The sequence below is a fragment of the Notechis scutatus genome, chromosome 1 (genome assembly GCF_049901735.1).
Source record: "Notechis scutatus isolate UNSWTSFEM ecotype Mainland chromosome 1, rNotScu1.2, whole genome shotgun sequence".
In the NCBI taxonomy this organism is placed as follows: Eukaryota; Metazoa; Chordata; class Lepidosauria; order Squamata; family Elapidae; genus Notechis; species Notechis scutatus.
In genome coordinates, this window is record NC_142009.1 from 230,527,134 (window position 1) to 230,552,298 (window position 25,165).

Consider the following 25,165-nt stretch of genomic DNA (forward strand, 5'->3'; position numbering starts at 1 on the left):
TTGTTCTGTCCAAATCAGTATGAGCTAGTTGGAAGATGGCAATCAACATGGAAGATGGCAATCAACATGCCCGATGCCTTTAGATCCAACTGCCATTAACAGGACAGAGGGACAGTAGAGTAAAACTTTGTCCATTTGAGAGATTCCATTTAGCTGGGTGGATCTGAGATGGCACTAGGATTTTTAAAAGAGCCATTTTGCATTGGAATGGAAGCAAGAAGACAGCCCTTCTCCTTATTCATGATTAACTTTTTCTTCCTGAGAAACTTGCGTGCTTCCTGAGCCCTTCCGGCAATCTTCTGCTGTTGGAAGGGAATGTTATCCCACGTTAAGGGAACAGCAGTCAGCTGGATGCAAGCGTTCTGGGATGCCCGGAAGGCAGAGAGATCGGCCGGAAATTTGAGCGGAAGAGGCGGTAAAGACGGAGAAAAGTTTAAAAGGGGAGGATTTGGCGGGAAAAGAGGAAGGAAAAGGAGGGAGAGAACGGAGGAGGGGGAAAGCAGAAACGAAAGCGGAACAGGGGCAAAAAAGCGATACGCGAGCGGCGGAGGACGAGAGAGACAGAAATAGAGGGAAAGTGCCACGGAGAAGAATAGGGGCGCAGGAAGAGCTGCGCGGACGATCGGCAGAGGAAGAGAAAGGCAAGCGGGGAAATAGTAGCTGAAACGAAACAGGGAGAAAGAGGGGGGAGGCCGGGGAAAGCGCAGGTCTAAGAAGGGAGAAGAGAGAGAATAGCGAAGGGGGAGAAGGGCTTACCTGCTTGTACTATCACCGCTCTCACCGCGGGGCCCGTGCTTGGTGGGGCTGCATGAGAGCCCAGCGGGGCAAGAGAGGGAGGGAGCGCGGAGCCAAGAGAGCCGGAGCAATGTAGGCGAGCTGAGCTGGGCAAGCGAGCGAGCCAAGAGAGCGATCAGCTGAATGGTGGCCACGAAAGAGCTGAGGCTGGAGGGGGAGAATGGACTAGCGGAGCCAGGAGCCGGGCTGCTGAGCGAGGATGACGAGTGGATGGGACGAGAGAGGCGAGCAGAATAGAACGGCAGCTGACGGGGCTAAGACAGTAGGAAACCCGAGTGTCTGGAGAAAGGGCCAGAGTCACGGGCCTCCAACCTTGCCAAGTTTAAGACTTGTGGACTTCAACTCCCAGAATTGCTCCTCCAGTCATGTTCGCTCAGGAATTCTGGGAGTTGAAGTCCACAGGCCTTAAACTTGGCAAGTTTGAAGACCCTTGGCCAGAGGGGCTCTTTCAGGTGGTTAACTTTCCCTTCCTGAGAAAGTTGTCTGGACTTACTATTCTCCTTCCTGATCCCTTTTGGCAATCTTCTGCCATTGGAGAGGAATGTTATTTCATAAAGTGAGATTAAAGAGAAGAACCAGATTTTGCCTCCTTAATGTCAAGCATTTCCTCACTTGTGTGTTTGCAGGTAACTTAGCTGTACTTAACTTCTAATAAGAATGGCCAGTGGAAACGTAATTCCCTCTCATGGAACCAACCTAATTCAAACATCCCAGGGGTTCCCCTGTGTTGCTGTTCAGGTATCTGGAGCAATACCAAATCATCAGTATGGAGCTCAGCAACTTGGAACTTCCATCAATGCTCCTCAACAAGTGCCCCAAAATAATTTGGAGAGATTCTTCAATGCTGAGATCAAAGTACTTGGGGTAAGCATGTTTGCAATGTACCTGTTTGAAGTGCATTACGATGTTATTGCTATGTAGAGACCTGACAGCCCCACTGTTGATCAGGAATCTAATAATTCAAATGAAAGTCTTGAGGGAATATATGTGCAGTTGGCACAGTTATCTCAGCAAGTCTTCCGGGTCCTGCAAAGTTCCCCAGGAGACACCCAATATCCCTGAGGTAGCACTCAATGTCCTTGGAATGCCACCAAGAGAGGTAGCTGACTGTTTCTGTAGTTCTTTATCTTATCTATAGAGTGCCAGTTTTTCTGGGTGATGAAGTAAACAATGTAGCAAGCATATAAATAAGAGTGTCACAATGTGTTCAGGGTACCCTTCTCAAATGAGAGGAGGACCATCTTTATTAAGCTGAATAAACATGTAAAGCTTATTGAGGCTGTGAGAGTTTGTTGCAGAAAATCAAATCCAGAAAGCACACACAGTTCACTGATTCAGTAGGATTCATTAACTTCTTTATATACATAATAACACATGAAGTAAATTTACAATACCAACATCAGATTTTTCCAATATGATAGAGGAGAGATTGTAAGTAAGTTCTTACTTTCAGTTCAACAGACAAGTACAGATGAGTTTCGTTTTAGAGCTGAGCACAGAGCTAAGCCACGCCCAGACTCCTTCCTTAAGTTTCTGTTTCCAAAACAGCCCCCATTGGCTGATCCAGTTGCCATGCCTATTCATTGGCTGACCTTGTTACCATGTCTCTGCCAGCTCATGAATATTCTGACAGAGGCAAATACTGGGACTCTGTCTTTATTATACCAAGCTTCACCTGAAAACCAACAAAACACCATGCTGTGAACTTCTTGGCTTGGCTGTTGTTTGGTTTTGGAGTATATTCCGGAAACCTCTGTTCTTCCTGGTAGTTTCTTTTGCATTTGCAGAAAAATTCTGATTCGGATGTGCATTTCTTTGCTTTGCTCTTTAATTGAGAAAGAGGAGCTCAGTGATAATTTCAGCCAGATTTCTTTTTCTCCCTTCCCTCTGAGAAGTACAACTGTTGGGCATTTTTCCACAAGAACCTGGTCATAGATTGGCTGCAGTCCAAGCTGATTGAAGTCTCTTTGTGCCTATGATCCTGCTTAACTTCCTCTTGCAGAGGAGTCTGTAGTGAGAGAAATGACATTCTTCTCTCAAAGGCCTATCCTGATATTCTTACAAACCTTCCCTGACAAGAGCAGCCTCACTGTAGGTCAAACTCTATTATAATTTGGAGTTAATGTCCAGCATGTCAGGGCTCCTGCGATGACCCGTAGTCTCTCAAAATAACCCAAAACATATATTAAAGTCCAGTAAAGCCTTCAACTTAACTTCACTGTTTTATTAGGCATAGTTTAAAGTCACAAAAGTAAATAATGAGGCAAACAGAAAACCAAAACAAACCACATTGATGAGAGTTCTGAAGCAAGCCGAGATAACTAATTATAAACTCTAGGAAAATAGCCAAGAAAAGTCCATGAGAAGAACACCAGCAACGATAAACCTCTTTCAAGGTGTACACTAACTGACTTCAGCAATTCTAACTGCGCAGTTGGAAATGTATATACATAGCTCCCACCTGCAAGCCACGAGGAGGATCATGGTAATCTCCTCTTGAGTAGACCTTGCTTTTCTCTGATCCTTTCCTCCCTGCATGACCTAGGATGGATAGGGGATGGGTCTGGATCCTCCTCTGACTGCTCAGCTGGCCTCTGCCCTTCCCAGCCTCCTCCACCATCTCTGGAGCCACACTCCCACTCCCTGTTGGCTGTTCCTCCTCTTCCTCAGAGTCAGACTCCACCAGGGGCATGACAGCTCCAACAAATCCACCTCCATTCAAATCATAAGTCTTTAGCCTCATCTCTCAGAGTAAAAAAAAAAAAAGATTTATTAGAAGTAGCCATGTTGGCGTTAGCTGGATGCAGCTGACACTAAAATACATCTTTCATTTCCCCCTTGACCTTGGTCTTCCCCCCACCCCCTGGATGTATATTCTCCAATGGGACACATTCATAGCCAAGAGTCATCAATCATGCTCTCCAGTAATATTCTTGTGCACCGACAACTTTGGGCTGACAAGGCGATTATCTGAGGCACTTGAGGAATTTCCCCCCACTCCCTTTCTGTTGGCAGCTAAGAAGACCAAAGGAGTATCTTTTTAGTTGACACAGCACATAGTGACAATAGTGTCTCAAACTGCCCCTTCTCCCCATTCGGATTTTTTCCCATAGGAAACCAGGCCTTGGGTCAAGCCCTGCACTGCAAGCTTAAAAGGTCAACACCTTTGAAGGACCGTAGGTTGATAGAAAGTGATGCCTTTCCTGGGGTGCTAACAAATTAGAATATTTGTATTTCTTGGATTCAGAGAGTTAACTTGTCTTATTTTGTGTGTTTTCCTTCTGTAGACCGTCCAAATCATGATTGGGTTGATGCACTTTGGCCTTGGGGCTGTTGCAATTTGCCTTACGTTCGGAGGCTACTTTGCCATTTCTGTATTTGGAGGTTACTCCTTTTGGGGAGGGATCTTAGTAAGTATGTGCCTGTTCCTGTTCAATCATTCACGATGGAATTAATGGCCAAGAGCACCTATCAAAGTCCTGTCTGCCCTGCAGCACCCTGATTTCCTCATTATGAGAGATGGTCCAAGGGGACTTTTATTTTAAAAAGCCATCTGAGTAACAGATGAGAACTCATTACTGTCCTACATTAGAAGAATATAATAGGCTCCAAAATGCCACTTAAATAAATTAGGAAAACATTCTAATGAATCTGAAGAAAGAAATAGAAAAGAAAAGGCTTCTTTTGTAGAGGAAGAGGAAGGGAAATGAAAAAATAGTTGGAAGCTATATTTTGGAAAAGTAGCAATCAGATTTAGTTTAAAAAGTAAGCTGCGGAAATTTTGAGGTCTCTTATCTCAATGGAAGCTGAAACTTTTTTTTTTTTGGTATGGAATCCTAAAAACCAGCTCCAAAAATTTCCTCACTTTGCTTCATTCCAGCGTTCCCTAAGGATTGATTATGCTCACCTCCACTGGCCTGTTTGAGAGTTTTATCTCCCCCTTCCTCTTTTCCCCTTGGCATAGTTTTTCGAGTTATGTATTTTTCGGAGTATAAGGCGCTCTGACGCACCTTGCTTTTGGGGAGGAAAACAAGAAAAAAAAATCTGCCTCTGCCTCCCAGCAAATTGCCTCCTTGCAGCAAACAGCCAGTTTCAGTTTCAGCACAGCCTGATTAGCACAAGCAGCTGATTGTCAGTTGGATTGGGTTCCCAATGATCAGCTGTTTCAGGCTGCAGGGATTGCCATTGCCTATTACTGCCTCCATGCGCCCCATTTTCGGCCTGTTCCGGGCGGTGGGAATTGGGATGGGCAGAAAACAGGGCACACGGACACCAAAAATGGGATGCGGAGGCCAAAAATGGGCCACACGGAGGCAGCAATAGGCAGTGGCAATCCCTGCAGCCTGAAACAGCTGATCGTTGGAAGGCCGATCCAACCGACAATCAGCTGCTTGTGCTAATCAGGCTGTACTGAAACTGAAACAAGCTGTTTGCTGTTTGCTGCAAGTAGGCAATTTGCTAGGAGGCAAAGGCCAAATGGAGGGGGCTGGTGGGTGGATGGGGCTTTGGCAACATTCAGTCTATGAGACGCACAGACATTTCCACCCCCTTTTGGGGTTGGAGAAAGTGCATCTTATACTCTGAAAAATACGGTATTTGGGTTTCCTGCCCAACCTGTTGAAAGTGGCTGGTGCATTTAAGACAAAAGAGTGCCATTTTGCTATGTGTTTGCTACAAGTTCCTGACATCCAAACACTTTCCCCTATAAGTCTTAAACTCTTTTAAGGATGATGCAGGTCTGTTTCTGCAGGGGTGGGGGGAATATTTATTAATATTCTAGGCTGCCCAATCCAAAACAATTAAGGCTGATGTCACAAAATTAAAATGATAAACATATATAAAATAATACAGGTGAAACTCAAAAAATTAGAATATCGTGCAAAAGTTTATTTATTTCAGTAATGCAACTTAAAAGGTGAAACTAATATATGAGATAGACTCATTAAATGCAAAGCAAGATTGTTCAAGCTGTGATTTGTCATGATTGAGATGATTGTGGCTTACAGCTCATGAAAACCCTAAATCCACAATCTCAGAAAATTAGAATATTACATGCAATCAATAAAACAAGGATTGTACCTAGCACAATATCGGACCTCTGAAAAGTATAAGCATGCATATATACTCTACTTGGTTTGGGCCCCTTTTGCAGCAATTACTGCCTCAATGCAGCGTTCCATGGAAGCTATCAGCCTGTGGCACTGCTGAGGTGTTATGGAAGACCAGGAAGCTTCAATAGCGGCCTTCAACTCTTCTGAATTGTTCAGTCTCATGTCTCTCATCTTTCTCTTGGCAATGCCCAATAGATTCTCTATGGGGTTCAGGTCAGGCGAGTTTGCTGGCCAATCAAGCACAGTAATCCCACGGTCATTGAACCAGGTTTTGGTGCTTTTGGCAATGTGGGCAGGTGCCAAGTCCTGCTGGAAAATGAAGTCAGCATCCCCATAAAGTTCGTCTGCAGAAGGAAGCATGAAGTGCTCCAAAATGTCCTGGTAGACAGCTGCGTTGACCCTGGACTTAATGAAACACAGTGGACCAACACCAACAGATGACAATGCTCCCCAAATCAACACAGACTGTGGAAACTTCACACTGGACTTCAAGCATCTTTCAGTGTGTGCCTCTCCATTCTTCCTCCAGACTCTGGTCCTTGGTTTCCAAATGAGATGCAAAAGTTTCTCTCATCAGAAAAGAGGACCTTGGACCACTGAGCAACAGACCAGTTCTTTTTTAGCCCAGGTAAGACGCTTCTGACGTTTGTGGTTCAGGAGCGGCTTGACAAGAGGAATACGATATTTGAAGCCCATGTCCAGGATCCGTCTGTGTGTGGTGCTTCTTGATGCACTGACTACAGCCTCAGTCCACTCCTTGTGAAAGTCCCCAGCACTTTTGAATGGTCTTTTCCTGACAATCCTCTCCAGGTTGCGGTCATCCCTGCTGCTTGTGCACCTTTTTCTTCCACACTTTTCCCTTCCACATAACTTTCTATTAATGTGCTTTGATAACAGCACTTTGGGAACATCCAACTTCTTTTGCAATTACCTTTTGAGGCTTTCCCTCCTTATGGAGGGTGTCAATTATGGTTTTCTGCACAACTGTCAGGTCAGCAGTCTTTCCCATGATTGTGATTCCAACTGAACCAGACTGAGAGACCATTTAAAGGCTCAGGAACCCTTTGCAGGTGTTATGGCTTAATTAGCTGATTAGAGTGGGACACTTTTGAGCCTAGAATATTGAACCTTTTCACAATATTCTAATTTTCTGAGATTGTGGATTTGGGGTTTTCATGAGCTGTAAGCCATAATCATCTCAATTATGACAAATCACGGCTTGAACTATCTTGCTTTGCATTTAATGAGTCTATCTCATATATTGGGTTCACCTTTTAAGTTGCATTACTGAAATAAATGAACTTTTGCGCGATATTCTAATTTTTCGAGTTTCACCTGTATATTGTTGTAAAAGACTATTTCCATGGGTCCCGGATTTTTCTGATGTTTTTTCCCTTGATATTTCCAGTAGACTACAATATTTTTTTTTCTTTTTCCAGTTCATTTCTTCTGGATCACTATGTATATCAGCTGCGAAGAATCAAAATCGTAGTTTGGTGAGAAAACTATAAGGCTTTTGAATGTCTTTTATGCTATTTATTTGTAAGCACTCATGACACTTCATATTGTCTACTGCTCAGTCTTAAACATTTGGGAAAGAAAAGCAAATACAAAAATCATACCACCTTCCTTCTTTGGTCAACTTTTGGTTCCAAGCCTTGCTTCCATTGAAAGTTCTATGTCAGCAGTCCAGAATTAGAGGCTCCTCCTTTTGGCAATGGGCTTCTTCCCAAATTCCCTTCCTAATGTGCAATCTGTCAGAAGCCTGAAAGTGCCATAGACCATGAAATCACTTCTTGTTCTACCAGAGCTTCCTAAGCTATAATGCTAGTCCTGAGCAAAGAGGAGTCTTCTTGCATCCTCTGTTCTTGAACCAGAACTCCCACATGCCGCCTTCTCCTCCTCTTCCTCTTCCGTTGTCTTGACAGAGGGTCCTATTACAGAAGTGTTTCTACCTGAAAGCAACATTGGAAAGAAGCCCTGCGTATTAGGAGTAAAAGTATGGAATGAGTATGGGAATCAAATGGAAGAGAGAGCTGATGGTAGCCCTCCTACAAAGAGCTTGCTTTCTTCTCTCCTGTTTCTCTTCGGTTTAAAGCAGGGGTCTCCAACCTTGGCAACTTTAAAACTTGTGGACTTCAATTCCCAGAAGCTGGCTGAGGAATTCTGGGAGTTGAAGTCCACAGGTCTTAAAGTTGCCAAGTTGGAGACCCATGGTTTAAAGCAGGGGTCCCCAACCGCCGGGCCGCGGACCGGTACCGGTCCGTGGATCACTTTGCACCGGGCCACAAAGAAAATAAAAATAAAATAAAAATGGCGGCTTTCTTCGCCTTCGGTGAATGCTGCTGGGATCAGGGATCAAGGACACAAATGAAAGAAGGGGAGGGAGGAAGCAACCAAAGCCTGTCTTACTCTCTGGCTCAGTGGCTTCGGTTTCCTCCCGCCTCGTTCCTCTCTCAGTCGCTGTCTTGCTCCTCCACCAGCCCAGGAAGAAACTGCTTCAAAGAAGCCGGCAGGGTGGCTTTTCCTGTCGGCGCAGCTCCCCCGAAGCGCCCATTCACCCCCATCCCGCCGCCAATCAATCCAGGTTCAATCCAGTGCTCCGTTCTGCCTGCCTGCCTGCCTTCGTTTCTGGTTGTTTGAGCAGCTTCGGCTGAGAATAATAACTATTCGCCTCTTTTACTCAGCCGAAGCTGCTCCGAAACAACCAGAAACGAAGGCAGGCAGGCAGAACGGAGCACTGGATTGAACGTGGGCGGCGGGTGGGGGTGAACGGGCGCTTCGAAGAGCTGCGCCGACAGGAAAAGCCACCCTGCCGGCTTCTTTGAAGCAGTTTCTTCCTGGGCTGGTGGAGGAGCGAGAGAGCGACTGAGAGAGGAACGAGGCAGACACCTGAGGGATGAGGCTGAGGGAGGGAGGGAGACACCTGAGGGATGGGGCTGAGGAAGGCAGGGCCGAGAGGCGGGGCTTCTCAGCCGTCCTGCAGGGACTTGTCCTGAGCCGCGGAGACAGCCGTGGGCCGCCACCGCCCAGCGCTCAGTTTTGAAGGTGCTCCTCAGCCCGGCGCAGTTCCTGAATCTGCAGCTGAAACCCTCCGTTTTAAATGTCCCAATAGAAGAGAATATCTGTCGCTCAGGGTTGCAATGAGGAGGCATTGGCGCTCCCTGAACTTGGTGGTTTGCTGGCAGACGTTTTATTACCCGACTAGGTAACAACATCAGATGTTACCTAGTCAGGTAATGAAACGTCTGCAAGCAAACCACCAAACTCGGACTCCCCCCCCCAGTCCTTGAAAAAGTGTTTCTGCGTGAAACTGGTCCCTGGCACAAAAAAGGTTGGAGACCACTGGTTTAAAGTATTCATGGCAACACAGGAAAGGTTTTTTTTTCTTGCAAAGAAAAACAGTATGGATTCAGCAGAAGAAAAACTTTAACTACCTTGATCAAAGAAATACTACATTTCTGAAAAGAGAGAAGCAAAAACAGCAATTTTTAAATTGTCAGTATTCCCACTACTGGCTCCAAGGGTTTCTCCCTTCCCATTTCTCTAGTTGCCTCTCTGTGATGTTAAAAGAGCATTTAACATTAACATTTACAGAGTGTGTCATGTCCTAGCCGAAATGTTTGATAAACCTTACCAGTTTTCCTATCACTTTTAACTACCTGGAGTTCAATGGAGACTGACATCCAGAAAAAAAAATAAGGAATTTGACATTGGTAGAAAATCCTTCAAATGAGTCATGGGCTTTGCATTTCCATTGTGAGGAATCCTGTTGATGCTACTATGTGATGCCTATGATAAAACTGCATGTTGTCTGGTTTCTCTACTGATTGATAATGCACCATTAAACACATACATAGATATATTTTATTACTGGTTTTACCATAGTTGGTTGTAATTTTCTCTATGAATTGTGCTTTCATTTTCATTTTTCTTCTACTGGTATATTGCTCTTGTCTTTCAGGTGAAATGTTGTGTAGGGATGAACATCACAAGTGCCATAATTGCATTATTTGGTATTCTGCTGTATATACTTGAGCTGACCATGGGTGATAGTCTTTCTTTAAATTTCAATTCAGAGAATTGGATAAAAGTAAGTAAACCAATCTGCTCTAGAATTTTGGCTTCATGTGTAGAATCCAGAAGGATATTTATGTACACAATAGATATATCACAGTGTTAGAGGTGTGGTTTGGGGCGAATAAAGAGCTGCAATCCAGATTTGCAGGATGTGGTTTCTTATGGAACATTCCACAACTCCAAAGGCCTGCTAAGGCCTGAACTTTACACCTGTCATTTCTACCTAAGAACCTTTTGAATCAGAATCTAGAATCAACACCAGGCCCATTGAATTTGGTTTGAAATCTTTCATAAAAAATACCAATAGGAAACAGACAGCAACACAAACAAAAATTCTTACTTTAAAATGAGAGGTTTATTGTTTCTAATAATTTGGAACATAAATGAATAGATATAAAAGATATAATAGCAGTAATACTCTTACATTAATAAGCCATTGCAATGGAGTCCAATGAGATACAGCAGGTCCTGCAAGGACTGCCATAAATCAAAGGGCCCCAAGCTGATCTCCAACCCTATCCTTTATTTATTTATTTATTTATTGAATTTATATTGTCGCCTATTCGCCATGGCGACTCAAGGCGCTTATGGAATATAAAACCACATTTAAAACAATAAAACTAAAAAAAAGAACGGTCTTCCAGTTTGAGTTCCTTCGGTGACAGACAGAAATCGATGATTGTGCGCGGTTTTGGTCCAGGCTCGCCGCTGGAGCGCCCCAAGCCGGCTGGTTTCGGGGCTAAGCCACCCCGTAGAGGTGGTGAAGAGGGGGGAGACTGCCAGCAGGGTTGAGGAGAGCCGCATCTCTCCTCCTCAGCTGGCCATTACTCCCTTTCCCGAAGGCAGTTGCAGCGGTAGTCAGAAATGGCCACCTCAAAGAAGAACTCGACCGGAAAAGAATGTGTAGGAGGAAGATAAGAAGTGAAAGTTTTGGCTGGCCGGGTTAAATTGCAAAAGCAACAACTAAGGTACCCTGGAATTTAAACTTACAAAAAAATAACATCGCTCCCAAAGAAGACTCGGAAGCAGCGAAGGAAAGTGAAAAGGGAAAGGTTTGGTTTTTTTTTTCTTCTCTCCTTTTCCCTATACTGACAACTAAGAGACTTAAATAAGAAATCGGAAAAATCCACTTTGACATCAACAGGCAATTAAGCTGAAAATAAAACAAAATGTCAAAGGGATAATAAAGATTTCTGGACACTAATTTTTTTTTTCATAAGCAGGAAAGGAGAGAAAAATAATAAAAGGGCAGGATCTGGAAAGAGGGAAGAGACTGCCTGGAATTAAAAAGAATCTACAGTAAAACTTCAACAAGACTTCTAAAAGATACATTTTAACTGAAACTTTGTAACTAAACAGTAGAACCCTAGGAAGAGAAAGTGAGAAAAAAGAGCAAAAAGAAACAGCTTGCGTGTATTTGGATTACTTCGTGATCTTTGGATTCTTGGTTATTGCATTTGAATAACTAAAATTAATCGGGTGGTTGTTTAAAAATTTATACAATGGCACTACTTCTAGATGAATTGAAAATGGAGCTTAAAAAGTATAAAGAAGATGCACAAGAAGGGAGGGGTTTTTTTGGCTTCGTTTTTCAATTCTTAGAAATGAAGATTTGGAACTATGAGAAACAACAAGAAATGTCTGCAAAACAAGAAGACTGGGACAAAGAAGAAGCCATCTTTAATGAACAAGTAATTCTATGTGGGGAAGAAAAAGGAAAGGGGGGAAAGAGAATGGAGAATTTAAGACTTAAAAAACAACCAAAGAAAAGAAAAATAATTTGAAAAATAAGTATAATGCTGGAAAGCAACAGAAGAGGGGAATACAGAAGAGAGAAATAGAGGTAGAGAGACAAGGGGGTAAAAAGGGGAGAGAGAAGAAGAGAGGGAAGAAGGAAAGGAAAAGAAGTTACAAAGGACCGGAGCAAGATATAGAGAAACAGGACCTATTTAGAGATAATGGGTGAAAATCTAACTGAAAAAGGGATTCTGTAAAGGTACATAAGATTGTATTGTTATATTAGTAATAGAAATAACTTTAGAAAATTGGAAACAATGTATGATTAAAATGAGGGATAAAATAGTTAGTGTAATTTAGTGAAATATTTGTGAATAAAATAAGTGAAATAAAATAAATGAGAAAATTGAATTAGGAAGGGACGGGAACATTTTAATTAGTTAATGTTTTATAAGTGAAGGTGGGGGAATTAATTATGGAAAGCTTATAATTGTTCCCATAGAAGTATGATATTTAATTGAAAAGTAATGTTAAAGAAGTTAAGATTTTAATGAATATTAATATTAATGATAGAATTGAATTGGAATGGAATGTGTTGTTTTAATTACATATATTTATATATTTTTCTTTTTTTAAGAATATAGTGTGTATTTTAAGAATGTACCAAGCAGAATCCGAATGGAAGTTATGTATTATATTGAATGTTATAACTTTAGGGTATATATTGAAGCCTAAATAAGAGTTAAATGGATAAACTTAAAAGATATAAAGGCGTCATACTCCAATCAGTAACTATAGGAGAAACTTTGTTTAATGAGAAAAGATAATAGATAATTGAAACAGGACAGACAAAAAATATAAATATAATGATTTGAATTGAGCCGAGATAATTAAAATAAAATTGAGAAAATTAAAAGAGGGGAGAAGCTATGCAGAAAATGTAAAACAGTAATAAGATATGGAATAGAACATAAAAATGAGCATGAAATTGAATTTGTGTCTGTACGAAGAAATGTAACCCGGAATTACGCTACTTTAAAAAAAGATGTTTTATTTGCACTTTTTTTGTGAAAACTCAAATAAAATTTACAAAAAAAAAACTAACAAAAAGAATCAAACAAATTTATATATAGTACAATATAATAAGATCACCCTCACCCCCCTTTTTCTTTTCTTCTAACCACATACACGCTTCACAGCTTCACTAACTCACTTTCTGTAAATACCTGTGAACCTTACTTTCAGTTCTTCATTCTTCCTGTTTTAACCTTACCCATCCAAGTGCAAAAAATGCAAAATCTACTTTGCAAAAACATGTTTTCACAGTTAGCAACAGCTAAGCAGGATTACAAATAGTTCTGGTATATTTTGAAACCATCCTAGCTGAAAACTTTGGTTCATCATGTCTTTTTCTGGGGCCTGCTATCACCCATAGGACTTATTGAATCTAATAGATCAATAAGCTATATCTTTGATTCCGACAAATTTTTCCTAAAATACATCTCAGTCCCAAAGACAGGATTACTACAGGTAGTCCTCAACTTACAACTGTTTGTTTAGTGACCAATCAAATGTACAATAGCAGGGGGGAAAATGACTTATGACTGTTTTTCAGCACTGCAGCATCCCCAGGATCACATGATCAAAATTCAGATGCTTGTCAACTGACACACATTTATGACAGTTGCAGTGACCCAAAGTCACGTGATCCCCTTTTGCAGGCTGACAAACAAAGTCTTCGAGGAAACCAGATTCACTTAACAACCATGTTACTAACTTAACAATGGCAGTGATTCACTTGACAACTACAAGAAAGGTCATAGAAAGGGGCAAAATTCACTTAAATGTCTCACTTAGCAACGGAAATGTTGGGCTCAATTGTGGTCATACATCGAGGACTATCTGTATTTCATTTGAATGCTGTTTTTTATAATAATGATTATTAAAATTCAAAAATCCCCAAAAAACCTAATACAAAGTAAGAAAAATATAAAAAGAAAAAAATGAACAGTGCAAAGGAAAAAAGGATGATGATGATAATAATAATAATAATAATATAATAATAATAATAATAATAATAATAATAATAATAATAATAATAATAATAATAATAATAATAATTCTTTTATTGGCCAAGTGTGATTGGACACATAAGGAATTTGTCTTGGTGTAAATGCTCTCAGTATACATAAAAGAAAAGATACATTCGTCAGGAGTCAAGAATCATCAGGTTCAACACTTAGTAATAGTCATAGGGTACAATAAGCAATCAAATCATACTAGGAAACAGTCAATATAGATCATAAGGATACAAGTGACAAAGTTACAGTCATACAATCATAAGTGGGAGGGGATGGGTGGTAAGGAGTGATGGGAAAATTAACAGTAATAGTAGTGCAGACTTTGTAATAGTTGAACAGTGTTGAGAGAATTATTTGTTTAGCAGAGTGATGGCTTTCGGGGAAAAACTGTTCTTGTATCTAGTTGTTCTGGTGTGCAGTGCTCTATAACTTTTCCCCATATCTTTTATTTATAAATCTTTAAACCTCACCATTCAAAGTATTATTAAGAGCTATCAGAAGCAACAATTTACTAAAATGTTTAATCTTTAATCCCTTGAAATAGCAGCCCACAGGTTAATTTTTCATCATTTTTTCTTCTTCTTCTCTTAGAAACTTTATTTTTTAAAAGATTAAAATATGCAAAAAAATAAGCACCGTGTAACCTTAATCATATAAGTCTTTCAATTTTAACATAATTTTTCATTTCTCTAAAGCACAAACAAAAGGAGCTGGGAGCACACCCTTGTAAGAGGGTATACTCCCAGCTTCTTTTAAAGAGGTACTGGTAAAACCCCTCCTCAAGTAGTTATCACCGGACTCCACTGTTCTGGACAATTTTTGTCCAGTCTAGAGACGGTAGTAGCTTTGCAATCCAGATGACCCTGGAGGAAACAGATTATCTGGACTCTTTTTCAATCAAATTTCTGGCCTATTTATGGGACAGAAACAATATTGTTTGCACTAAAGAATGATCTCTGATGGGATGATGCTGGAGGTGGTGCATCCCTCCTTGCTCTTCTTAACTTCTCAGCAGTTTTCAATACTCTTGGCTGCAGTATCCTTTTGGGCTGTCCTATGGAGTTGAGGGTAGGAAGTACAGTTCTATGCTGGTTCACCTCCTTCTTCTGAGGTCGGTCCCAATCTATGTTAATAGGAAGCAAGGGGTCCACAGATCCTGCTTGGCAGGATGACAGAGGACTCAGTGCCTTTTCTGCTCCTTTTTAACACCTACACGAAACGGCTGGGTAAGATCATCTATCACCAAGTGATGAAGTATGCTGATGATACCCAGTTATACATCTCTGGCCTAGATGAAATGAGGGATGATGTGGACATTATTTTATGATGCCTGGAGGCTGTGGGGCTTTCCAGGGTTCAACAATTCAACCCTGGTAAGATTTTCTCCTTAAAATCTGGATCCTAATGCACTCAGCCAAACTTGTAAAGCATGTTAGATAGAGCTACTGACATTGGGAAAACCAAATGAGTAAGTTAAATTTAGTTTGCTTGTTTTCACATATTTCCTTGGAATGAAAAAAAACACACTTTTAGATGGGGTTCTTGGCTGATCTCTGTTCATACATTAGTGGCTTCCTGTATCAGTATTGATGGGTGTGTTCTTGGGTCAGGTTGTTGTTTACTTATTATTGTTTATCTCTGTTGGTAGTTTTTGAATTGGCTTTGAATGTTTGCATCTGCAAAACTAATGAGTTAGAATATATGTTGGATTGTTCTTCTCTGCTTTGTCCCACATGAACATCTTTTTATGGTGCATAATAGAGTAACAAGGTTCAGGTGAAGTATGTGCCCTTGTGCAAATATTTTATACATGGATCTGAAATATTACAGATCCTTGTTTGATTATCTGGGGTATATTTGAGATACTCCAAAACATAATAATGCTACAATATCCTCTGATCTGGTTTTCTCATTATATCAGAGACTATATACTGTCCCATATTTTCCTGATATAATGTTCCTCTTGGTGTTTCCAAGGAAGCAGCTGGGAGTCCCTTTTAATGGTGTAGCACATAGATGGGTTAATTGCTCAGCAAATCACAATCTTTCCACATGTGTCCTCCCTACTCTACAGAAAGTCGGCATTTGCCTCTCCAGCGTGTTGTTCTTGTTCAGATTGCTGGAATTTTCCATCGCTGTTTCACTTGCACATTTTGGATGCCAGGCAACTTGCTGTGCTAATGACCAGGTAAGTGTTTGATCCTTTGATAATAATTTTATCTCATTATATCTGGACCAGGTGGGTAGATCAGAGAAAGGGGATTAAGTGGCCAGGCTATAAGTCATTTGGATGTTAATTTCTACCTTTAAAGACTTCTCTATCAGAGCTTATAACTCTCTGAAGGTTTCAGAGGATAAGGCCCCAGCTTATTCTAGGAGAGCACAATGCTAGAATTAAAAATACACAACTGGAGAAGCTATTCCTCCTACCTGGAGTAAGATGTCCCCAAGACACAGTATTTATATGTATAAATATTATTTTCTGTTGCAGGCAGCCATGGGTTTTGTGCCTTACCAAGTAATCAGCGGATATGCACCAGTCTCAACTGAAACAAATTCATCCTCTCCACCAGCCTATGACCAGCCAGAGTAAGAAAAAACAACAAACCCTGGAAGGAATTGTGAGAAGTGTTGCACCAGTGGTGATAGGAGAAGCAATTCATATTATATTGTTTTATTTTATTCACTAGCTTGTTTATTTTTCAATTGCAGCCTTTAAGCACCACACTGAATGGTGGCAAGTTTTAAAAGAACTTTTTTTTTCATCATTGTTAGAAGCAAGCAGCAAGAATTTTTGATGATGTATACAGTTTATTAGTTCTTTGTTTATATTCTGGATTGCATTTATTTTTGCTGATGTATTATGAAGGAGGTCTGATGTTACAGAAAAGAGGAAAAAAACACCTAGCAAAATTGGAACACAAGTGATTGGTAAACAAATCATTGGCAATAGAAATGTTAATAGCAGTTACATACAATAATTACTCTGATCCCAAAGAGATTAGTAGAAGTTTGCATACATTTAAAGTCAAGTCTGTAGAGTGTTTGATACTGTTATTTCCTATATATATACAATAAAACTGAATTAGTAGTGCTAATGGAGTGTCTGCATGAAATTGCCTGCTTACTAATTCAAAACAATGCCATAACTACATGTTCAACTCTCCTTTTTCCAAGGAAAACTTGTTAGCTGTAAATGTTGGCAAGTCCTTTAGTCTGGTGTGTCTTACCAAAACAGCTTAAGCCAGAAAGGCAGATTAAAATAGCTCTTTTTTATGTTCATAAGTACAGAGGGCGTCTCACTGATCATTCAACCAAAAGAGGACTAGCTTAAAAAGCTGGGCAATTGCTTTATATATACTGTAGTTTAAACCTATTGGCTTTGGAGTGAGTTCTTTTACTGGTTATAGTCATTTTGACACATTTCTTTTTTTTTTTTAAATAAAGTTTTATTTGGGTTTTCACACATAAAATACAAGTAAAACATCTTTTTTGAAAATGGCATGGTCCCGGGTTGAATTTCTTTATACAGACACAAAACTCAATTTCATGCTCCTTTTTGTATTCTATTCCATATCTTATACTATTTTACATTTTCTATATAGTTTTTTTCCCCTCTTTTAATTTTCTCAATTTTATTTTGAATCTCATCTCAATTCAAATCATTATATTTATACTTTTGTCTGTTCTGTTTCAATTTCATATTATCTTTTCTCATTAAACAAATTTTCTCCTGTAGTTACTAATTGGAGTATGACACCTTTATATCTTTTAATTACATCCATTCAACTCTTTTTAAAACTTCAATATATACCTTATGTTTATGACCTTCAATATAATACATAATACATAACTTCCAATCGAATTCTGCTTGGTACATTCTTATAATACACACTATATTCTTTTTTAAAAAAAGAAAGATTGTAAATATATGTAATTATAAACCGTCATTCCATTCCAGTTCAGTCCTATCATTAATAAACATTAAAATCTTAACATCTTTTTTTGGAGTTGTTTTTCCCAATCTTAAACTTTCCATTCTCTTTCCCCCCTTTCCTTTTTTCCCCCCATCTAAGATTACTTGTTCATTAAAGGAGGCTTCTTCTTTGTCGCAATCTTCTTGTTCTGCAGGCATTTTTTGTTGTTTCTCATAATTCCAAATCTCCATTTCTAAAAACTGAAATACGAAGCCAAAAGAACCTCTCCCTTCTTGTGCATCTTCTTTGTACTTTTTAAGTTCCATTTTCAGTTCTTCTAAAAGTGGAGCCATTTTAAACAGTTTTAAACAACCACCCGATTTTTTTTTGACTTTCTCTTCCTGGGGTTTTTGTTGCGATATTTCAGTTAGAATGTATCTTTTGGAAGTCTTGTTGAGATTTTGCTATAAGTTCTTTTTTAATTCCAGGCAGTCTCCTCCCTTCCAGATCTTACCCTTTTATTCTTTTTCTCTCCTTTCCTGTTTTCAAAAGCTTTTAATTATCCTGAAATCTTTATTATCCCTTTGAATTTTTAGTTTCAGCATTAAATGCCTATTGATGTCAAAGTGGATTTTTTCCCAATTTCTTGCTTAAGTCTCTTAGCTGTCAGTATAGGAAAAGGAGAAAACCAAATCTTTTCCCTTTTCTCTCTCCTTCGCAGCTTAAAAATCTTCTTAGGGAACAATGTTATTGTTTTTTAACAGTTTCAATTCCAGGGTACCTTATTTGTTGCTTTTGCTGTTTGACCCGGTCAACCAAAACTTTCTCTTCTTATCTTCCTCCTGCACATTCTTTTCCAGTCGAGTTCTTCTTTGTGGTGGCCATTTGTGACCACCGCTGCAACCGCCTTTGGGAAAGGGAGTAATGGCCAGCTGGGGAGGAGAGATGCGGCTCTCCTCAACCCTGCTGGCAGTCTCCCCCCTCTTCACCACCTCTACGGGGTGGCTTAGCCCTGAAACCAGCCGGCTTGGGGCGCTCCAGTGGCGCGCACGGATCGAAGCCTCGCAGAGACGAGGTTTCGGTCTGTCGCTGAAGAAGCTCAAACCGGAAGTCCCATTTTGACACATTTCTGTGCAGTAGCTCTAGCCTGTTACTCGCAAAATTCCATAATTTCTTAGTATGACTTTGTTAACGCTCATCTAAATATTCAGGATATATGGTTTGCATATTATGAGTTTGAAAGTAACTAAAGTTCAAGTCCTTGGCAGCTTTGAACCCATTCTTATCTGGCTATACATTCTTCATTTATAGCTTGCTTTGTTGTGTAGGAAGTTAGCACCCACCCCTCTCCTAGGAAAATGAAATATCCTAAGAAATATTAAAAAGGCAGAATATTTCCCCTAAAAAGAGAAGTAGAAACTCAGAAGCAGAAACTCACCTCAGAAGCAGAAGCTCACCCCCACTTTTGTTAATGGGTGGGCCATTAAGGCTTGGGCCACAGTATTTTACATAACAAAGCCCTCTACCACATGGCCTGGGAAGATTGCATCAACCAGCACTCAGGTGAAGCCCAGACAAAGCCTACAAAGTTAGCTAAGACCCCCACACCTGGGTGTCTGACAGCCAATGGGATACATTTCTTACACAGGAACAGGAAACACTAAGGTGGGGCCCAACAGAGGGTATAAAACTAAGGGTCTCTCAGCATCTTGCCCCTTCTTTTCCTTCACCCAACATCTTGAAGCATGTGATCGTCCTTTTCACTTTGGAGCTCCAAGCCATGTGGTCCTGTCCACCATTAAATCATCTTTCCGAATAGCCTCCATGTTTCCAGTGTCTTTTTCCCCACTTGGAACTGAAACCAGAAGGATAATTCTTCCAACAGTTGCTTCAAGAACTACTGTAAAAACATTAACTCCTAAGGTGTTTTTTCAGGAGGACTTTCTTGTTTTTTTCTTTGAAGACCAAGAAGCTTCTTCAGCTTTGACTGGATGGTAGGGAATGGAATGATTTATATGGAGGTTTATCTGTCCCCTCAGGGTCACCTGAGTAGTACAAAGGGCAGATGTGGTATTCAGCAGGTTCTGACCAGTACTGGAGAACTGGTAGCAGATATTTTGAGTAGTTCAGAGAACCAGCAAATACCACCTCTGACTGGACTCCCCCCCCCCACATCTATTCTCTGCCTCCCAAGTTTCAGCTGATCGGCTGGGTCTTCTTTTGTTGCCCTGCACAGGAGAATGGAGCTGGAAAGCAGGTTAGTAGGGTGGGGGAGGGAATGGGGATTTTGCAGTATCCTTCCCCTGCCATGCCCACCAAGACACGCCCACAGAACCAGTAGTAAAAAAAATTTGAATCCCACCACTGACAAAGGAGGTGGAGCCTTCTTGGCTGCAGGATGTTTTCCGCCCTGTGTCCCTTCACTGTTGAAATCAGGCGCAGGCTATTGTGGATGAGACTGTTGTCTGCACCCAGCTGTTTGCAAGGAATATAAATCCTTTCATTCTCCACCATCCAGTCAGAGCTAAAGAAGTTTCTTTGATGACAAACAAAATGTCTTCAAAGGAAAAAATAAAACCAAGGCAGTCCAGTTGCCTGCTGGAAAAGTGTTACGTACCAACGTGGTCCACATTCTAGTCCACAGTTTTGACGGGAGTTGTAGCCGCCGTTCATTGGCTGGCTGGGCTGACAGCTGCAGTATAAAAGGAGCTGTCAGGTGAGTCAGCTGTTGCCCGCCACCGCGTGTGAACTTGCTAGCTTGTGGCAGCCGCAGGTAATCAGTTAATGTTACAATAAATGTCCTAATCATTTTAAAAGGGTTGTCTCCCATTACTGATGCCGCCTCCATGGGACAATCATGACTAATGACTGAGAATCACCCACAGCGGTCAACAAAAATACCCAAATAGATCAAGTTATGTTAAACACAGAATAGATCTTCATTATTAACTTGCCCCCATCAGGTGCCTTGCTGTTACCCTTAAGTCAAGGTGATTTGTGTTTAAAAAAACACTGATCCCAAAATATTTTCTTAATGGATTCTGCTAGCTTAAAATACAATGTAAGGACTGCAATAGCCACTATGTAGGACAAACAGGCAGAAGACTACCTGAATGCATCCATGGACACCAATTGGCAATCAGAAAACCTGACAGAATTTTTTAAATTCCATAACATATAGACAGGTTTAACCATAGTTTCAATTGGGAAAATGTGACAATCCTAGACCAAGCCAAATCCAAAGATGCCAGGGAGTTTCTAGAAGCCTGGCATTCTGACAAATCAGCCATCAACCTACACATAGGCATTAACAACCTCTATAGCTGTGGTGGTGAACCTATGATACGTGTGCCACAGGTGGCACGCAGAGCCATTTGTGCCAGCACGCGAGCCACAGGCAAACTTGCCTCACTGCGCATGTGTGCACCTCACAGCTGATTTTTGGCTGGTTTGAGGTCTCTTTTGGTCTCCCAGAGGCTTGAAAAAAGCCTCTCCAGGCCAAATAGGCCCATTTCATCACTTCCTGTAAGTGACGAAACGGGCCTATTCATCCTGCAGAGGCTTTTTTCAAGTCTCTGGGAGGCCAAAAAAGGCCTCAAACCAGCCAAAAATCAGCTGTGAGGAGCAGTGCAGGTAAGAGGGCAGTGGGGGGCAGGGGGATAGTGTGCACATGCACAGGGGGTGGGGGGGGACGCGCATTGCCTTCTGGGTGCTTGCACATCAGCGTGCATCCACCAACACGCGCACAATTTTTGGCACAGGAGCTGTGGCCAAACTAACCCCCCCTCCCAATTTTCAAGAGAAAATCCATTTTAAAAATTAAATCTCAACTATAGTTTTAATATCTGTTGATTGGAAGATTTTATGAATCAAGTCAGCAGCAATGGGACAAAGTAGATTTTTGCATGCCAGTAACACAAGCTGCACATTGGACCATTCATGGGTTTGATTGTCAAGAGAGCAAGTGCATTTTTGAGATAAAGGATTCCAAAGATTTATTGGCAAATCTTGCTTGAACAAGGAATTAAATCATTCAAAATAAGTGTAACAAGATTGAGTTGCATATTAAAAAGATGAAACAAAACATTTAATTTAGGAAATTTAATGTTATACTCCTTCCTTCTCAAATAGAAGTATTCCATTGTACTTTTTAAAGGATTATTCCTATAAACTAGATTTTAAAAGTATTTTTTAATTAAAATATTGAACTATTATTCTTTGGACTTACTTAAGGACATACATTCCAGATCCTTATCAAGATAATCTGGTGCTTTAGAAGACATTATATTCGAGAAGCATTGTTTTTAAACTGGGAGAAGATAAAAAAGCAATATTATTTAAAAATTCCACTATGGTTATCTACTATTGAAGCTTTTTTTTATCCAATAATATATAAAAAGGAACAAACAGATATGGTGAGATACTGAATGAAAAGGGTGAACTTAAATCTATGCAAGCGCTGGAAGAACAAGGTGTAAAAATGAATTGGTTTTCATATTTGAAAATACAATCTAGATTTGATAAAGATATTAAAACAGAAGGTATCTATGATAAGTTGACTGATTTAGATAAAATTTTGACAGGTACTGATGAAAAAGTAATTAAAAAACTTTATGGACATTTGTTGGAGTTTAAATTAGAGGAAGAACAAGTTAAAGAAACGATGATTGCTTAGGGGAAAATTTTGGATATGGAATTGACCTAGATAAATGGCAAAAATTGTGGTCTCAAAATTATAAAATGACAATGTCAACTGCATATAAAGAAAATGTGTACCGCGGGATTTTCCCAGTGGTTTGGCAGGGCACTAAGCTGGGCGCCTGGGCGGAAGACCTCGATCACCAGGTGCAGTTCGGATTTGAGATGGGCCGTGTGCGAGGTTTCCTACGCTCGGAAGACGTGATCATCGTCAGCGGGTGGAGACCCGGGGCTGGTTTCACCAACATCATGAGAATGCAACAAGTGCTTTGACAGTCTCGCCAGGTGAAACGCCGGGACGGAACCCTTGCGCCCACGTTTTCCTCCCCTTGTTGCCGAAGGCTGCGCTCTGCCTGGGATTTGAAAGGATCCTTTTGCTTAAAGATGTAACGGGAAACGCTGCCTTGATCGCTCTTTCGTCTCCGTGGCAAAATGGATCGGAATTTGCATTGGTGGGCTGGTGCAAAGTTGTTGTTGTGTTTAAATTAGTTTAGAATTACCGTTTGCAATAATTAGAAATCAGGTCATGGATAACCACACCGGAGATAATAATCACTCTTTTTTTCCTTCCATTTTCCTTTATTTTTTCGTCTCCTTTTCCTTTCTTTCCTTTCCTCCTGTCCTTTTCTCATTTTTCTTCCTCCCTCCCACCCTTTCTACACCCCCTCCCTTTCTTCTTTCCTTCCTCTCCTCCTTCAGCTTCCTTCTTCCTTTGCCTTGCCTTCCCTCTCCTCCCCACTTTCTCCCATCTTTTTCCTTCCCTCCTTCCCTTTATTCCTTCCTTCCTCCATAATCTATCTCTCTTTTCATCCTTCCTTCTACTTTTCCTTCCTTCCTCCCCCTCCCTTTCTTCACCTCCCTCCCTTCTTCTCTTCCTTCCCCTTCGTTCTTCCCTCTCCTTCTCCCATCTTTTCCTTCCCTCCCTTCCTTCCCTCCCTTTGCTTTATTCCTCCCTCCCTCCCTCTCTAATCTCTCTCTCTTTTCTTCCTTCCTTTCCTCCCTCCCGCTTTTCTTTCTTTCCTTCTTCCCTCTCACATCTGCTTTTCCTTCCTTCCTTCCTTCCTTCCTTCCTTCCTTCCTTCCTTCCTTCCTTCCTTCCTTCCTTCCTTCCTTCCTTCCTTCCTTCCTTCCTTCCTTCCTTCCTTCCTTCTACCCCTCACCTCTCCATTACATCCATACTCCTTCCTTCCTTCTCTATTTCTCCCTTCCTTCTTATCTATTTCTCCCTTTCCCTTCTTCCTTCCTTCTCTATTTCTCTCTTTGCTTCCCTCCTTCCTTCCTCTATTTCTCCCTTTCCTTCCTTTCTTCCTTGTCTATTTCTCCTTCCTTCCTTCTCTATTTCTCTCTTTGCTTCCCTCCTTCCTTGTCTATTTCTCCCTTTCCTTCCTTCCTTCTCTAGTTCTCCCTTTCCCTTCTTCCTTCCTTCTCTATTTCTCTCTTTGCTTCTCTCCTTCCTTCTCTTTCTCCTTTTCCTTCCTTCCTTGTCTATTTGTCTCTTTCCCTTCTTTCTTCCTTCTCTATTTCTCTCCTTCCTTCCTTCCTTCCTTGACTGCCCCCCCCCAAAGCGACCATTTCAGAATATATTCTTGTAGTTTTGCATATTTCTTGTCTACTAAAATGCAACAGATTTTAAAAAAACAAGAAGAAAATTTGTATAAGATGTTTTACAGGTGGCGCTTACCCCCAACGAGAATTACAAGAATGTTCAAGAATAAATTGGATAAATGTTGGAAATGTCATCAGATACCTGGTTCATATTACCATATGTGATGGACATGCTCGGATACAAAAAGATATTGGACTATAATCCACACATGGTTGGAAAAAATGATAAAACAACACATAGACTTTAAATCTGAGATATTTTTATTGGGAATTATACTGGAAATATAAATGTTTTAACGGTGGCTAGAATTGTATTTGCTAAGAATTGGAAAAATGAAAAAATACCTATGCAGGAGGAAATTATTAAGAAAATCATGGACTGTGCTGAAATGAGTAAATTGACATTTGAAATCAGAGAACAAGAAGATAAACAATTTTATATGATGTGGGATTTATTTTATCAATGGTTAGACAAAAAGACATGGTAAAGAAATAGATTAGGAAGCTTTACAATAAAAAAATTAATAGATTGATATAGAATGCAATATAAAATATATAACCATTGGATGAATGTATAAGATTAAACTACAATGAAATCTAGAATATCTCGCATAAAATGATGGAAAAAGAGTTTAGTCAAATGAATGATTAATGATTGATAAATACATAAACACATGTTAGATTGACGAGGTGAGAATTTATACAACTTGTATAATGGCAAAAAAAAAAGGGATAGCACAAAAGATTGTAACCAACTGACACACTGTGTGTATATAACTGAAAGATGTTTTTATGTTTTGTTTGTATGTTTGTTGTAAAAAATAAAACCTTTATAAAAAAAAGATAATCTGGTGCTCAAATTGGGTTGAATGGGAATGGAGACAATTGCTGCACTTGGTCATGAAGCTTTTTGACAAGCTTCCCTTTGTTCTTTTGCTAAATATCAGGGCTCCGGCATCCATCCCCATTCAAATCATGAGTCTCTAGCCGCATCTGTCAGAGTTATAAAAAAACCCCAAGATTTATTAGGAGTGAACATGCTGGCGCTACTTGGGTGCAGCCGATTCTGAGACACATCATTCATTTCACCCTTGACCCTAGTCTTCCTCCCACCTTCTGGATGTATATTCTCCAATGGGAT

The 25,165-nt window shown here is 40.5% G+C and overlaps 2 protein-coding genes across 2 annotated transcripts in view; one reads left to right on the forward strand and one right to left on the reverse strand.

Moving 5' to 3' along the window:
• LOC113423805 (membrane-spanning 4-domains subfamily A member 8-like) overlaps positions 1-825 on the reverse strand; it is a 21,282-nt gene extending 20,457 nt beyond the window's left edge. Inside the window, exon 1 of the mRNA XM_087950594.1 lies at positions 757-825. The gene's annotated coding sequence lies outside the window, so the exon portion shown is untranslated. The remainder of the gene's footprint in view (positions 1-756) is intronic.
• Positions 415-16,902, forward strand: LOC113423807 (membrane-spanning 4-domains subfamily A member 8-like). Its single transcript, XM_087950593.1, has 7 exons — positions 415-641; positions 1,422-1,659; positions 4,083-4,205; positions 7,346-7,402; positions 9,871-9,999; positions 15,879-15,992; positions 16,296-16,902. Exons 2-7 carry the CDS (start codon positions 1,453-1,455, stop codon positions 16,395-16,397), a joined length of 732 nt encoding a protein of 243 aa, XP_087806719.1. The 5' UTR covers positions 415-641; positions 1,422-1,452; the 3' UTR covers positions 16,398-16,902.
• The last annotated feature ends 8,263 nt before the right edge of the window (positions 16,903-25,165 follow it).